Here is a 17,219-nt window from a genome sequence, read left to right on the forward strand (position 1 = left end):
TCTTAAAATCTATTTTTATATATAATTATAAAATTTTAAATTCTAAAAATGGTTAAAACCAAGTAGATCTATAAACATATGAAAGTATTGAAAATGGACGGTCTAGATAATATGTTGTAAGATTCACCATTTCTAAGACTCAATTTTTTTTTAATTTTTTGTAGTCATGCATCTCGATGTCGAGATGATCAATCAAAGGGTTTTTCAACATTAAAACAACCTTTTCCGATGATTTTTGAGGTGCATCCGTAGTTCTACATTTTAAGATTGCAACCTTATATAAACTTTTTCTTTTTTTATAATGGTTTGAGAATCTATTTTCATATCTAATTATAAAATTTTAAATTCTATAAATACTTAAAATCAAGTAGATCTATAAACACATGAAAATCTTAAAAAAAGATAGTGGAGATAATATGATGTAAGATTTACTATTTTTGAGACTCCAAAGTCCTTTTTTGTTTTCATATTTATGTATCTTAGGGTGGCAATGGACCCGATCAGACCTGAGACCTGACAGGTAGATCTGACTTTGGGTCCGAGTCCAGCTGGACCCGACCCATATACAACTCAAATAATGTCAGTATATATTACATGGGTATTTACAAATATTACCAATACATAATAAATGTTGCAATACTGGAGATGTTGTAAATAATACGTGTATATGATAGTAAAGAAAATGACAAAAAAACAAAAAACTTATAATCATAGGGTGGCAATTGATCCGACTAGACTCAAGACAGACATGTAGACCTAAGACCCGATGGGTTTGGGTATGTGTCCAAATTTTGAACCCGTAAGGTCGGGTCCAAGTCTAAAACTTGTGTCCGGGTTCAAGTCTAGCCGACACGACCTGGTACCCGACCCACTGCCACCCCTAATGCATCTAGACGTTGAGATTATCATTAAGAGGTTTTTAAAACATCAAAACTGCATTTTCCGATAGATTTTTTGGGGCCACCTTAATTCTACATTTTAAGGTTGCAACCTCATATGAAAGTTTGTACGAGACAACTGTGTGCGCCCCCCCATCATGTTATGTTATCTTCAACTCATGGGGCGGTTGACAAGCTCGTTTTTGTTCTCTAATGGTTTAAACTTTGAGCCAGTTGTCTGAAAACCCCCTTCCTCTCTCTCTAACCTCTATTTCTCTCTCTAAAACAAAAAACGCTGAACCCTAGAACTCGCCCTGTACTTTAAGCAAGAATTTCAGCAAGGTCAGGCCATTTTACGATTAGTTTGTTTGCACATTTGAATTCTGCTTATTTCCATTTATTGTTGACGGTTTTTCAATCTCTTTTAATAAAAATTCCATCTCTCTCTAATTCATATGTTTCTGACTTCTTTGGTGAAAGGCGGCCTCCCTGAATTTGTTTGGCTTTCACCATTTTGAATCAGGAATCCATTGTATATTCTCTCTCTAGGATCGCCGTTGGAATATAATTTGAGGCAAGAAAACCCATATCTGCCTGATAAAATGACTTCTTCATGCAATGTTGGTGCTCTGAGCTTTCTCCCATTCACCTGTTACAGAAACCCCTTGTCTCCCTCCAATTTGAAACACCCAACTTTTCTTAACCAGGTGTGGTGCTCAAAAACCATGTTTCTCTCTCAAAATCCATCTTCTCTCACTGCAAAATGGCTCCAAAGAAGCAAATCTCCCCCCAAAACTTGTGTATCAGCCACCTACCTTGACCAAAAAGCAGTCGAAACCCATATTTCGGAATTTGATTTCAAGGGCTATATGATGGAGAAAGGGAACTCAGTTAATTTAGCATTAGACAAAGCTGTTTCCTTGAGAGAACCAGAGAGGATCCATGAAGCCATGCGCTATTCTCTATTGGCCGGAGGCAAAAGGGTTCGACCCATGCTTTGCATAGCTTCATGTGAGCTAGTGGGTGGCTCTGAAGAGGCAGCCATGCCCTCAGCTTGTGCTATTGAAATGATCCATACCATGTCTTTGATTCATGATGATCTCCCATGTATGGATAATGACGACCTCAGAAGGGGAAAACCTACAAATCATAAGGTTTTCGGTGAAGATGTTGCAGTTTTAGCAGGTGATGCGCTTTTGGCCTTTGCATTTGAACACATAGCAACCTCAACTGTGGGGGTCTCTCCTGTTATAGTGGTTAGAGTTATATCTGAATTGGCTAAGGCAATTGGGTCTGAAGGCTTAGTTGCAGGCCAAGTTGTTGATATTTTTTCAGCTGGTAATTCGGAGGTCGGTTTAGATCAACTTGAATTCATTCATGTTCATAAGACAGCTGCTCTTTTAGAAGGTTCAGTTGTTATTGGAACAATTTTGGGAGGTGGGTCTGATGAAGAAGTGGAGAAATTGAGGAAATATGCGAGGTGTGTTGGTCTTTTGTTTCAGGTCGTTGATGATATTCTTGATGTTACAAAATCTTCGAAGGAATTGGGCAAAACAGCAGGGAAAGACCTGGTTGCTGACAAAATTACTTACCCGAAATTGTTGGGTCTCGAGAAATCAAGGCAATTTGCACAGGATTTGAACAGGGAGGCAAAAGAGCAGCTCCTGGGGTTCAATCCTGAGAAGGCTGCTCCATTGGTCTATTTGGCTAACTACATTGCAGATAGAGAGAACTAGGGGTTTATGGATTTCTTAGGCATGGGTTGTGATTGTTTGTTTTGACTCTTTTTGTTGTTTAGAGTTCAGCAATTTCTTTTAGATTTCTGTGTTTTCTCGTTTTTCTTTTTATTAGAGGATTCAGTTCTAAGAAATGGCAATTATGTTCAGCAAGATAGTGGTTAATTTATCAATAGGATAGGCTGAAATTGAGTACGGGTTATACAGTTTAAGCCCGATTATGTTAGACGATAACAATATCATTCTTTGCATATGGTTCTTCTGATTCAACTAGATCTCTATCAACTTTTAGAGGCATGAAGTGTACTGTTATTAATGTAGCTAATATGCCATTAAATCTTTAAAAAGAGCGGATGGCTTCTCGGGTGTATCATTACCTTTACCTTGTATTCCAATTTATTTGTCTTATACAATATATGTTATGCTTGAGTGCAGGTATTACATGCCTTGTGTGTGTTATCTCCTGAACCTACAGATGGGAGGACTGACTTTTGTTTTCTCCAAAAGTTAAGACTTCATAATTAATATATTTTGGACTAGTGTTATTTGCCTATTTTCTTTATATGCATTAGAATGAAAGGGGTTTATGTATATAAGGTTCTTGGTTGAGTTTCAGCAGGGGTATATTCAAGCTTTTCAACTCAACATTATTTATTGGGAGATTTGGTTTGAGTGAATATGATTGTTTCCGATGTTTGCCTGAATACTAGTTTTTGCCTACCTAACCTTGCCTAATATTCTATAGGCATATATTGTTAATTTTTGGTGGAAGAATTTCAGCCTGATATTTTTTCAGGTCGAAGATATCATCCATTCTTAATGTGGATTGAAGAGAGTTATTGCTGCCTGCATTTGTTCAGTTCCACATTGTTTTAGATAAAACCATTTTTAGTAATAGAATATATCTCCCCATATGATTTGTATACATCAGTGATTAAAAAGTAGTTGGACTTGAGTAGGGACATGCTAGGTTCCTGATCTGATTTCCCTAGTCTGACTCAGGTGAGTCCAAGTTGGACCAGGAAGGTTTTAATAATAAGCAAAACCAAAAAAAAAATGAAAAAACAGGAGAATTCAGAGATCTGGGTTTTTGGGCCTCGGCGTGGATTCACCTCGCTCCTGATGCAGTCTCTTGAGTTGGACAGACAATATTTTAAGCTCTGGTCTAGATGCTGACATTTATGTTCTCCTCATGATGTTACCATCATGATCTTTTCATTTGGAGCATTAGACTTTCAGCTTCTGACTCATATTCATAATTCTCAACAGCCTTCTTTTCACTTGCAAATTGGCTTGATATCTTATATGCAATTAAGTGCATATAGCACTAGTTGTTCTAGCATGTGAAATTCACTTTTCTTTTGTTATTTTAGCATGTGAAGTCTGTCGGAGTGTGCTAACTTTGAACGATTGTGCATTTATTGTATATATTCTCTATTTGGATCATCCGTCATCTGAGATTCCCAACCTTGAATCGGGTTATGCAATTGTGCAGATGTTGACATGATTTCTGAGCCTCTGAATAGGACTTAGAGCTTGCTCCGTTTTTTGGCTTTTTTTATTTATTTTTTAAGTCATCACTTCTTAGGCTGTTTTGGAGCTTGTGAGAACTGGTATTGTTTGATGTTTGTAGTTGTTGGTGCTGCAATGGCTGTCACTTGTTGCAAACTGAAGGATCTTTAATTCTGCACCAATTTGAAGGGGTCATAGGTTGCAGCCACATAAAATAGAAGAACTTGATCTAGTAGAAAATAGCACTAATATAAATGACACACATCTAAACATCATCAATCTCAATAATCCGTATGGTGCATTTGATGAGAGGATATACTGTACCATTGGTATGTAACATTAGATTCTAGACCTTGATCTGCTTATTTTTGGCACAGCCTTCTGCAATTTTGTGCTGTTTTATTACAACTGTGTTCAGTGACAATTTTGCATATGCGTGGATTCATTGGGGCAATCCCTACTTTTCATGCACATCAAGTTATCAACTTCTTTGGCTCCTGATCTATGGCCACTCATCACTTTAAGGGGTTGTTTAGGTACCTGGAAATATATCGTAAGGGAAATATATTATCGGCGTAAAACATTACCTACAAATGGATTGTTACCGTTTGGGTAGTATCTAGATGCAACCTGGGAAATACATTGTTACTGTTTGGCTATGTCTAGAAGAAATATGGAAGATCCATAATCAATATTTTTTGGCTAGGAAATACTGTGTTAATTTTATCTATAGTGGTTTTTTTAATATTTTTTTTCTTTTTTAGGATAAATAATCAATTAAAACTACTTTATTTTTCAATATATGTAATATCCACATGGATTAATTTAATTTCTCTTCTCCCTATAATTATTATGTTAAAAAGCTATTGTTGTTGTTTGGCTATGTCTAAAGGAAATCTACGAAATGCATTACCGTCATTTTGGCTTGGAAATATTGCATAAATTTTGCATATAGTAATGTGCTTTTTTTATATCTCTTAATATTTTTCCTTTGTTAATGAAAATATCAATTAAAACTAAATAAATAACAATTATAATTCTCATATTAATATAACAACAATATTTTGATGACATGTGTATAGTGAAGAAAGTACCAATACATTTAAATTTGCAGAGAACACTTACAAAAAGAAGGGCATTACATAAAAAAAAGGGGTGAATATTTTAGAAAGCGAAAAGGGAAGAGGAGCACCTTGGTAAAATTAAAAAGTTTTGGTCTTCAAATTTAGGTAAGACTTTAGAGAGAGAGAGAGTCACACTTAACACTTATATGAGATCTATTGTATGTTTTGTAGCGGGTCCGTCAAGCTTCACATTACCCGTCAACTCTGTAATGCATTTTCCAGCTCTTGGGGTGGGTAATTGATTTCACGGTTTTGAAGGAGATTTTTGGTAATGCGCTTCATTTCCTGCTTATCATGTGCGTACCCAAACACTAGGAATGATGAATTTCCTAATCATCTATTTCCTTGTAATTGATTTACAGGTACCCAATCGGCCCCTAAGGATGTATATCTTTCAATCCCCATCCTCGCTTTGTGGGACAATTTCCTGCAACAGGATTAGTTTAAAATGCATTCCTTTTTGTAGTTCTGTTCTTTTTGTTCAAGGTAAACATGGTTCAAGTTGGAATCCACAACATCTGTGCAACAATAAGTGCTTTACAGTTTAAACACATCACATTTTTCTCTCTCTTGGTACTCCATCTATGATCTCTCAACTCTCAAGTTAGTTATGAGAGGGTTGAAGGTGTACAGATTGGTTTTTATTCTCCTTTTGGCTCCATTCTTCTCCGTTCAGCTTTGGCCATGGCTTTGTCTAGCTCAAGCGATTTCAAGGGCCAATTTTATGTCATGTTTAAGCACCCATAATGGATTGGGATCTCATTGGAGTTTTATCTCATTTTGGATTCATCTGGATTACTGCTAGGAGAAATCTTAGTGCACAAGGGGCAAGGAGAAAGCATTGATCCCATGATTTTTTTTGTTGAATAAAACGGTGAAACTTCTTTGCCATGGTGACTAGGTACCCTCCCTCAACCTCTTTGGTACCCTCTTTAACTCCGAAATAGCGACTAGATTAATTGAAAATTGCAAAAACCTCATTTATCCCTCATGAAGTCGTAAACCACTCAATTTTTCCAGTTCTTTAATCCAGTTTTTATGTGATTAATGATTTTGCTTTTCCTCCAACTCAATTTCATCCTGATCATGTCATGGTTCTAGTAATTCCAATCTTTGTGGTTGCAGATCCTTGAACACAGCTTAGAAGAAATCAAAGGAAGAAGCCGTATTATATCTATATATCTTATTTTCTTCAATTTTCTTATTGCTGTTGGGTTGCAGCAGTTATCTCTTTGCTATTTCTTTACTTTTTGCCACAAAAGATGGAGCAATTGCCTTCAGCTTGGATTTTCTCAGTTTCTCATCTGATTTAATTTTCGCAATTTTCCATGGCATTTTCTCAAAGGGATCAAAACAGAGGAGTACTTTACTTGTTCAATCAAGTTATGGGGATCCAATAATGAATGCATCTTAATACAATTTTCTTGGCAGCCTTGCCTGTGGCTGAACATATTTATTATACATTGCAATTTTTTCCATCCTTTTTCTCTCGCACCACATATCAATCTGTCTCTTGCATGAAGAAGTAAGGGTCCTGAAAATACCCTTCTAGCTGAAGCCCACTAGCTAAGTCGTCCAACATCTTATATATTTCAACTGATCGTGGGTGCGAGAGATCTCCAGCAACAAACTCATGAACTTCATTACTTGTCTCAATTGAGCTACAACCAGGTGTCCTTCGAACTCCTTTCTCCCGCACCGCTCTTCTCACCTCTGCAACATCATTCCACCTACCGGCTGCTGCATATACATTTGAAAGAACCACATAATTCCCTAAATTCTTGGGTTCCATCTCTGTAAGATGTTCAATCACTCTCTCTCCTAACTCCACATTGTTATGAATTCGAGAAGCCGAGAACAGAGAACCCCATATCACTGCATCAGGCTTAAGAGGCATTCTTTTAACAAACTCTTCGGCTTCTTTTAAGAGGCCAGCTCGAGCTAGTAGATCAACCATGCATCCATAATGCTCAATTTCAGGCGAAATATTGTACTCCCTGCTCATACTCTTGAAATATTGAAGCCCCTCCTTTACAAGACCAGCATGAGAACAGGCACTAAGAACACCAAGAAAGGTGACTCCATCTGGCCTCAGCCTTACATCTTTGCTCACCATCTTAGAGAAGAACTCAAGAGCTTCTCTGCTCCGACTGTTTATTGCAAGGCCACCGATAGTTGCAGTCCAAGCTATTACATCTCTCTCATGGCCTTCCATCTCTCTGAAAACCTCTAGTCCTCTATCCATGTCTCCACACTTCCCGTACATGTCTATGAGCGCAGTGCCTAGAGCCTTGTTAAGCTTGAACCCACTCTTTTCAATATAGTCATGAACCCATCGGCCTAAATTTAGAGCCCCCAAGTTGGAGCAAGCTGAGAGAACACTAAGCATGGTGATTTCGGAAGGCTTAGTTTTCAAGACCTGCATTTCTCGAAAGAGCATCAAACCTTCGTTGAACCGCCAACTTCGAACATAGCCATTGATCATGGAAGTCCAAGAAACCACATCTCTCTCACCCATTTTATCAAAGATTGTTCTAGCCATTTCCACGTCTCCTTTTTTGGTGTAGCCCCCCAGAATCGAATTCCAAGAAATCACATCCTTCTCCTTCATCTCTCTGAACAAAAGCCAAGCTTTATCCATCTCCCCTTTATCTGCATAGCCCGAGAGCATTGAATTATACGAAACCAGGCTTCTCTTTGGCATTCTATGAAAGTACCACTGAGCTTTCTCCATGTCCCCATGGTTTATATATGCACCAATTAAGCTATTCCATGAGACTGTATCTCTCATAGCCATCTCATCAAATACATGGGCTGAACTCTGCAACATTCCAAATTTAGCATACATGGTCAAAAGGGTTGTCATAACGAAGGGATCAGAACAAAACCCACTTCTCAGAACACCGCCATGGAGCTTTAGGCCATGGTTAATGGCCAGTGTTTTCTCACAGGCATTGAAGAGAAAAGGGTAGCTGAAATTGTTGGGCAATATGTTTCTCTCTCTCATCTGATTATAGAGCAGAATCGCCTCGCAGGGTCGATCATTTCTCACTGATCCTCGAATCATGGTGTTGTAGACGAAGAGGTTGGGTTCGGGAATTAAAATGAAGAGAGAGAAAGCATAGAACAAGAGGTTAGATGTCGATAAAGCACAGAACTCAATGAGCTTGCTTAATGTATATGGGTCAGTGCCAATGGCTTCTTTGAAAGTTTGGGCCTGAACCTGTTTTAGTTGTTTCAAGGACGTGCATTTGTTGAGGAGGGAGAGGCAAGACTGATGGACTTGGTGGCCATAAGAGCAAGTGGAGAGAGAAACCGATAAATGGGGAAGCAATGGAAAGAGGTTTGGCATTTTGCGTGTGGAGTTTCAGGCATGATTGTCAAGGGCGGAGTTCAGATTCTCTATCTGGTTTAAACTCTCTCAGTACCTAGTTTCAATTCTCTCTTTTCACTATGTAATCTCTCTCTAATAACACTCTTGAACTTTCTCTCACGATATAACGTCTCTCTCTTTTCACTATTTTCTCTCTCTTTTCACTATGTAATTTCTCTCAATGGGAAAGCTTTCTATATTTCCCCTACAATATATATATAAGTTCTATCCTTCGCTTGATCCAACCCTCCATTTTTGAATGGAGGGTTAAGATTGCCCCAATCACAATGTCACATCTTTATACTATTTTAGTTTTAATTTTTTTTCTATAAACGATTTTGACACCAAATTTTGGCTGTCCATTTCTCTATTGAACTCACACTAATGAAAAATATATAAAAAAAAAAACCAAAATACCTTTGAAAGTTTCAAGGGTTATTTGGTCATTATTTTTTATCGTAAAATTATTGTTAATATTTTTTATAGATGCGTCCCAATGAGAAGATGGCACGTACCAAATTTCATATTCAGAAAATTTGTATTAAAAAAAATTAAAAATAAAATACTTTGAGGCGTTGGATCTGAGATCAAACGGTGAGTGGCTCTCTTGATAAAAAATGGACGGCTGGATTGGTAGAGGGAGGATAGGACTTCTATGTTGTAGGAAAAACATAGAAAGCTTTCCGATATTTAAAGGGTGCGGTTTGTATAAGGCCTACCCCCTAAACAATCCAAGCAAGTGCACGTATAAATGGTATCGAAAGATGCTAAAAATCTTGGTAATGCTTTCAAAATTCATTTTTATCTCTAATTATAAAATTTAAAACTTCAAAATTAGTATAGATCATCTATAAACACTTAAAATTCTTGAAAATTGATAGTCTAGAAAATGCTTTATAAGATATACTATTTTCAAAAATTGAAATCCATTTTTTCTCATGTTCATACATTTTGATATAGAGATTATCGATTTGAGGATTTTTGAACAATCAAACTCTTCTAGAGGATTTTTGGAATGCACTTTAATTTGATTTTTTAGAGCCTCACCCTTATATAAACTTTTTCCATATTTAAAATATGAGGTAGAAAGATTTTATGCTCCCGAGCATATGATCTTAACAAAAATTATTGGTTTAGAATATAATATGATCTTACAAAAATTATAGGTAAAATACTAAAAAATTTACAATACAATATGATCTTACAAAAATTATAGGTAAAATACTAATACTAAAAAATTGTTAAAATTCGCCATTGCCGGGGATCGAACCCGAGTCACCTGCGTAACAGGTATATTAGATTTATGACTTGCCAAAATTGTGCTCACCAGGTGTATTCTACGTCAGCTAAAAACCTTTAGAGGTGGACTCGAAGTACATCTTTCCAAGCAAACGTCTGTCCAGTCTTTTAGGGGTGGCAAACCAGTCGGGTCAACCCGAACCAATTCGAATCCCAACTTCGAAAAATTTGGGTTGGGTCAAGATGTGGGTGTTGGTCGACCCAATCGAACATACATGAATGTATATATGTTGGTGTATATTGTCCTTTTTTTTATACATCTTGACCTAGACCCGACCAGTGTCCAAGATCTTTGGACATTTCAACATGAAGTCAATCTCGAGTTTTACGATTGGATAGATGTTACATCCCAACTTATTAGGATGTATGGAAAAAACTTAAAGACCGAATAAATTATACACCCTCAAATATGGAATTGAGCATTAAATACAGCCTTAAAATAAAGAAGATAATAATAAAATACTCATCTCGGAATTCTATAGTAAATCTCAAGTTTTTAGATATAGAAGACACTAATGAATAGGCCTTTTCACAAACTTATTCTACTCATTTTTAACATATAATATGCATACAGATGTAATTTCTATAAAGCCTAAGCTTTATGAAAACAAAATAAAACCTTGTCTGGAAAGTACTTTTGGCACAAGAAATCTTTACAATGGTTTTAAAACCAATTAAAGAATAACCAAATTAGAAAGTCAAAAAATGGTACAGATCTTGTGAAACTGTGAACACTTATTTTTAGGGTAAAATCAATGATCTAGATAATTTGTTATAATATACACTCTTTTAAAGCTTGAAATCCTAATTTTTATTCACTACCATAATGATTCAAACCGAAATTATTAATTTAAAATATTTTCAATGCTTGAATTGCAATTTTTCCTGAGTTATGAGCTGAGGATTTACTTATTTTCCTACATCTTTTGACGGAGTAAAGCTTTCCAAACGTACTCATCTCTACATTGGAGATTAGTGCGTGTTTGTGTGTATGCATTCTAGTGGTATTATAGAACACTATGTACGGAATGAATTTAGAAGTACGAGTTTGATCATGGAAGTTTTAGGACATCAAGTCAACAAACAAGACTATGAACTAGCCAAGAAATTGGCTTATGGTGACCACTTTCATTAGGCCTGGCCATTCCTGTTGACCCGGTCCTAAATACTAGGAATTGGGCTGGAATATGTGGCTTAAGAGCTAGGGTTAGGGCTCGATCCTAATTTTCATTGCTAAACCTAAACTTAGGCATTCTTTAAGAAGAAAAGTGAAACAGGTAAAGCTACAATTGGGCCAGCCAATTTGGCCCTTTTTCATTGTTTTTTTCCTTTTTCCTTGTATTGTAATTGGCCTGTTCGCGAGGGCCAGGACCTTTTCAGCCCAGTCTTGGCCAGGTCAGCATTGGGCTTGACTTGACCTATAGAAAGAAAGGCCAAGCTAGGGCTGAGACTAGCCCAGACCCGTGAAGCCCATGCCTAATTTTATTTTTTGAACTTTTATTAGATGAGTCATCGTTTATTTTGGCTTCTCTAACACTCTCAGTTTCTCTCCTTCCCCATCTTGAGTCATCCTTGATTTTAAAAAGGATCCGGTTTCTATGCGGCCAAGCCCGCATGTATGGAAATGCGGGCTTTTTAATAAATCTATTTTTGAGATGGATTTTAAAACTTAATTTTTAAAGACATGTAATCTCTAACATGGAGATCATGAATATAACTTAATAAATAAATTTTAAAAAAATTATAAATATAATTTTAGTAATAAAATATTTGGAACTCAATTTCATTGTTTTTAGATGGAACACCTTCTTGCAACCATTTTTAATATGGATATTTTACATTTTCTGGACTGCATACGTAGAAATGCGACCCAGCCTGTATGAAACAATTTTCCTTTTAAAAAAATTCAGTTTTTTTTTTTTTTGAAAAGCAAAGTTTTTATTAAATGAGTCATCCTTTATTTTGGTCTCTCTTGGGCAACTAAAACGCTAATCTCTCAAGCACCCTGAAAGATGAAAAATAAAATCAAATCGATTTTTTTTTTTTATAATTCAGTGAGAAAAACATGCTCCTACTCATGTTTTTTCATATAAATTAGGGAGTTAGGGATAGTGTCGGCAGAATTGAAAACCACAATGAGATAATTAGGCATCTTTCCGAAACCGGTATGTTGGAATCGAAGTGATTCATTTTCCCAAAAGAAATCCATTAAAAAGAAACCCATAAGTTGGTCCATCAAGCCATCAACTCAAGCAAAATTTTCGATACACCTTCGAAGTAGGATCCTGATTCATGATTCATTGGCCAGTCCAAGAAGAAAAAGTACGGCCACAAAATTCATTAAAAAAGCTTTGGTAAGTAAAAAGCGGTTTTCTTAACTTACCCCCCAAGAAATGGAAGAACTCCCTTCACGAGTTTTTTTTTTGTTGAGTTCTCCTTATTTTTTTACTAAAACTTGATAAAGGGTATGATCCAATCAAAATCGATAAATGCATTAATTGAATAAGTTGGACAACATAAGAAAAGTTAAAAAATAAAAACAGAACTATCAGCTTAAAATTTTTAAATATATTAAAAAAACTTTGTCCACCATTAATCGGTCGAAACGATAGAAAAAAATTGTTAAACATTTGATAAAATCAACATTTCACAAAAATAGGATTTTTGCTCTAGACCATACTGGCCAAGGATTAAGTGTCCGACCAGTTGGACTGGTCAATGAGGTCCAGTCTTCTTGTTAAATCGGAAGTCCAATATGACTCGAACCACTCGAAAGACAAATTACCAACCTTAATGTAATAAACTAGAAACTTGTGCAGAGTACAGATTTATCTGAGGAGCTCTAAGTTCATATATAAATTCTTTGGCAATTCATGAAAGAGTATTTCTTGCTTATTCTTTTGGCTTGACTGGTCAGAGCAGGAAAATTGAAACAGTCATGTTGTCATCAGATAGACAATTTGGCGAAGGCAACATCGATAGAAAACCAAAAACAACTTTACAATTTGTTGCAGGTAAGAAATCCAAGCACTACTCTGTCAGAATTTTGTCTTATTAATCAGTTTTTAAAAAAAGTTGATAACTTGATATATTAAAAAATCTATGTAAGGGCAGATGATGAAAAAACAATCTCCCATTCGTATAACAAGCCATGTGATAAGAGAATTACTTGCACTGATTTGGTGAGAACATTTCTATTTTCCATGGCAGATCGAAGACTAATAGGTTGAATGTATGAAGAAGCTTACAAATAGTTTGCATGCATAACCTTAAATCAATTCAAAGAACTGAAAGCACAAGACATGGCATTGACCAAAATATTATTTGGTCTGCCTCAAGGCAATTATTGCTAATGGAAGTCATAATAATCATAATTATTACAACAAAAGAAAGAGTTGGTACAAAAACAGAGTGAGAACTCAAGGTAAATTAATGCTAATGGAAGTCAAAAGGAAAAGGCTGGAATATCGGTCTGAGTCCAACATTCAATAGTCACACAAAATCAAATGATAGTTTCTTTCCAGGCTAGACTTAAACATTAAAGTATTTCAAGGAATGACAATGAGAACAACAAAATAATCAAATGAAAATAAACAGTTTCTAATTTAAAAACTCAGGAAGCAAACAGGCAAATATTTCCTGAACATGTCATGAGACAAAATATGAGACTTATACACGCAATCAGGTGATGGATTTCAGACTTGTCCAAGGAAAAAATTACCAGAAAAATAATAAAATTTATATTTTTCCAGGCCTTTAGAAGCATTAAAAGTCTAATATTACAAGGAAAAATCCATATAAAGAAATTTACTTTGTTTTGATAGGTAAACATAGACCTCAAAACATAATGTTTCAGACAAAGAACCCCATACAAGAATTGTAACTGAATGAGAAAAAGGAACAGCTCATGCCAATTGGCAAGTTGAAAACAAGATAAAATCCAACAAAAATAGTTAAGCACAAAAATAATTCCAGCATAGCTGGAACACAACTAAAACATTGAGCCAGTGAATTGGAAAGTGGAGATTATGGATAACAAAAGACTGTTTCAATTTCTCACTGACCTCTTTTCAGGTGGTTTATTGAAATCAACAAATTGATGACAAGAAGGGGGGGAAAGAGAGAGAGAGAAAGAGAGAGAGAGAGAGAGAGATGTCCCCCTACCATGTGGTAGCTGCTTTTCCAGGGCAGCATACAAGATGTCAAGAAATTTTTCCTTCTTATCATCAACTGTCCTAATGGTGACTAAATTATTAAATAGCGGCATAGTAATTTCCTTGCGGTGCTGGACAGGCTGCACCTGTGAAGTTTTGTAAGAGATTTTGATTAAATGCAATAGTCACAGCTACAACCAACATTTCATATACAGTAGAGGCGTCATTCTAAATTTTGTACAAACTATGGCATTTTGCCAGCTATAGATTCTTACTTTAATACAATGTGTCAAATAATCAAAAAAAGAATTGCTTAATACCAAAACATGAGATTTCCTGTCACCTTCGATTGCGATAATTTGGATTTTAATACTCATATAATCTGAAAAAGGACCATGCCCATTGTTTAATTCTCACAATGAGAGAAACAATCCTATTACTACTCCCACTTCTTAACGACGACATTCCAAATTTCTCTCAAGCAATCTAGTACGAAACCAAATTGTATAGTATCAAGTAACACAAGGAACAAATTCAGCATATCAGTTTCAAATGTGCACTACAAGCTTTTAGAGGATCCTAACATGATTGACACAGCTACTTGATATAGAATTGCAATAGTGCATCACTTAGTGTTTGGAAAGATTAAAGCATTCAAATTTATAAAATAACCTAACCCAAGATTTGGAATAGTTGGTACTAACATCATTCCAAAAATACAAACACTGTTTTGTTGGTGAGCAGGTTTTCCTTGGATTGACGACCAGTTCTTCCATAACATATGGTAGAATCGACATAAAAGATCAATAATCTTGTCAAGTTTCAGAAACTGGTGATTAGAAAAAATCGCCAGATTTACAATGATAAAAGAAAACACACTAGCATCATATCCAATTAATCCCAAATAAAACAATGAATAATAGAAAAACAAAAAATATATAACACCTCCACGGATAAAAAAATTAGATGTTAAAAAGACATTCTCAATAAATGGTCAAAAAGCCAAATTCCCCTGAAACAATTTTTTCTTTATCCAGAATCATGGGGAGAAACAAAATTAGGCTAAATTGCAATACTTATACCCATTGTGTTGACCACTATTGCAAAAAAGCAGATTGACTTGAAGCCGTCATCCCCAAACAAAAGAAATTGGGAGAAAGGAACCCTATGTAGAACTAATCTTCATCTCTCTTCTTGGGCTTCCTGTAAATTTCTTCAATATGCTTTGCCATGATAATACCAGTGTTCATTAGTTTTGCGATGTTTGGAACATTGTAGTTCTGAGCAATATACACACCACACATTGTGCCCACAAGGAACGAGAAGCTGCTCTTTATGATCCCCATATCTCCTTCTCCCTTCCTACAACCAGATAAATTTCTTGAACCCACTAACTGCAAATCGCTTCTATGACCTATGAAAACTTCCCCTCGTATCTATGATCCATCATCCATGATCTCTGCTCAGGAGAAACCATATCAGTTCACAAAAGTCCGAAACAAGAAATCCTGGTTTCTATAGAACAAGATTAATGAGAAAGCCCTAATTTGCACAGAGTATAAAACCCTAAACTTTTGATGCCCGAGCCTGGCCGGGACCGAAATTTGCACATAATCAATTTCCAAATAAAAAAGTCCACAAAATTGCAGATTTCTCTACCATTCTCACCACTATTTGCAAGCCATTTAATTTTAGTTTTCCAATGATAAAATAAAAATCAGAGCCAATTATCGATTTCAAAAGCTAATTTTAGAAAATAACATCAGCAAAATAACAAATCTAAATAGTGAATACGAAATATTGAAGCTTATAGCAAAGATTTGACATAAATGAATGGTAAACATCTCCTAAAAGTGTAATATGAAAATAAGTGGAGATTGTTCAAGAACCGAAAAAAACAACTCTTGAAGAAAACAAATAAATGGATTCAGAATCTCACTCTTTTGACGTTTGAGGCTGTTTCCGCGGTTACTTGAGCCTCAAACGTTCAGCTTTCAGGGTCAACAGAAGCCTTGCATTCCGCAATATATATTAATCCTAAGAATTGAATCAATGGAAAAAAGAATAAGAAAAATATTGGAAGAGAAAGAATTTAGCAGGGACTTAGAGAGAGAAGGAGAGGGCTCGGTTGCAACGGTTGGTGCGAGAGAGAGATTCTAGGGTTCGAGAAGCCGCCAATTTATTTTCTTTCTTTTCCCTTAAATTTCCTCCGTGAGGGACAAAATAGATGTATTAGCTGCGAAACTTGCGCTCCTTCTCCCTGTGAACCTCTCTGCCGGTCTAGTATGCTCCCAACAGGATCCAGGTTCTCGGGGGAGCATACTGCATACTTACCCCCTTGGATAATCTAAGGGTAATACTCCCACATAAGCATACTGTGTACTTACTCCCTCGGCTATGAGATAAGGTTCTTCTGATTCAAAATTTTGGTATCCACTCACACTCGAGACTTACTTATTATTTTCAGAAAAATAAATTTAGATATTATTTTTAAATGATTACATTTAACTTTCCAAAATTCATAGTGAATGGAGATATGGGAAAGCATATGTATAAAATCTTATGATATGATTATAAAATAAATGAATAATGACACTATAAGACCCTTTCGTACCCATATGAGTAAGACATTAAAGAATCACCATTAAATTTTAACACAAATCTTTAAAAAAGTTATCACATGAGTGTAGAACTTGAATGAATTGGTTTACAAATAACTTTTTTAAAAATCCGTATCAAAATTTAATGGTGATCATCTAAAATCTTACACACATAGATGTAAAAAGGTCTTATAGTATATTATTCAAAATAAATAAATATATATAGATGTTATATGGTCTACAGATTATAAAAAGTATGAACTTTAGATCATATATCATATAATATACCCATATAAACTATAAAGTATCAGGCCAACAAATGATGGTCCAAGCTGCTGATCTTGGACTCAACCCTGAACCCAGCCCAAATGGAGCCCTACCCAAAAGCCCATGGGCTAGCCACCGCGGCAATTGGCAGGTGCATAATTTGCTTTTCCACCCAAAGGAAAGGTGAGAATATCATTGCTTAAAAGTTCCATCCATTTTTATGGTATAGATAGAAAATATACCCAGAGTAGTTCTAGGTTTTCAAAAGATAAGGAG

At 35.7% G+C, this 17,219-nt stretch overlaps 3 protein-coding genes and 1 long non-coding RNA gene across 4 annotated transcripts; 2 read left to right on the forward strand and 2 right to left on the reverse strand.

Moving 5' to 3' along the window:
- The first annotated feature begins 1,084 nt into the window (after nt 1-1,084).
- LOC148779320 (uncharacterized) lies at nt 1,085-8,746 on the forward strand. The gene is made up of 4 exons (XR_016048461.1): nt 1,085-1,220; nt 5,422-5,518; nt 5,613-6,151; nt 6,376-8,746. It is a non-coding gene; the product is annotated as an uncharacterized LOC148779320 (long non-coding RNA).
- On the forward strand, nt 1,512-2,961 carry LOC18445910 (geranylgeranyl pyrophosphate synthase, chloroplastic). The gene has a single exon (XM_006856036.4). The coding sequence runs from the start codon at nt 1,604-1,606 to the stop codon at nt 2,612-2,614; it is 1,011 nt and encodes a 336-aa protein (XP_006856098.3). The 5' UTR covers nt 1,512-1,603; the 3' UTR covers nt 2,615-2,961.
- Nucleotides 6,596-14,235, reverse strand: LOC105421572 (pentatricopeptide repeat-containing protein At1g08070, chloroplastic). The gene is made up of 2 exons (XM_088856873.1): nt 14,087-14,235; nt 6,596-8,071 (listed from the first exon to the last, which is right to left on the reverse strand). Exons 1-2 carry the CDS (start codon nt 14,147-14,149, stop codon nt 6,752-6,754), a joined length of 1,383 nt encoding a protein of 460 aa, XP_088712999.1. The 5' UTR covers nt 14,150-14,235; the 3' UTR covers nt 6,596-6,751.
- Nucleotides 14,236-14,804: 569 nt separating this feature from the next.
- Nucleotides 14,805-17,119, reverse strand: LOC105421561 (uncharacterized). Its single transcript, XM_011629397.3, has 2 exons — nt 16,016-17,119; nt 14,805-15,535 (listed from the first exon to the last, which is right to left on the reverse strand). The coding sequence occupies exon 2, from the start codon at nt 15,420-15,422 to the stop codon at nt 15,252-15,254; it is 171 nt and encodes a 56-aa protein (XP_011627699.1). The 5' UTR covers nt 15,423-15,535; nt 16,016-17,119; the 3' UTR covers nt 14,805-15,251.
- Between the last annotated feature and the right edge of the window lie 100 nt (nt 17,120-17,219).

This window comes from Amborella trichopoda, chromosome 13, assembly GCF_054954075.1.
Source record: "Amborella trichopoda isolate Santa Cruz 75 chromosome 13, AtrichopodaSantaCruz75HAP2 v2.0, whole genome shotgun sequence".
Lineage (NCBI taxonomy): Eukaryota > Viridiplantae > Streptophyta > Magnoliopsida > Amborellales > Amborellaceae > Amborella > Amborella trichopoda.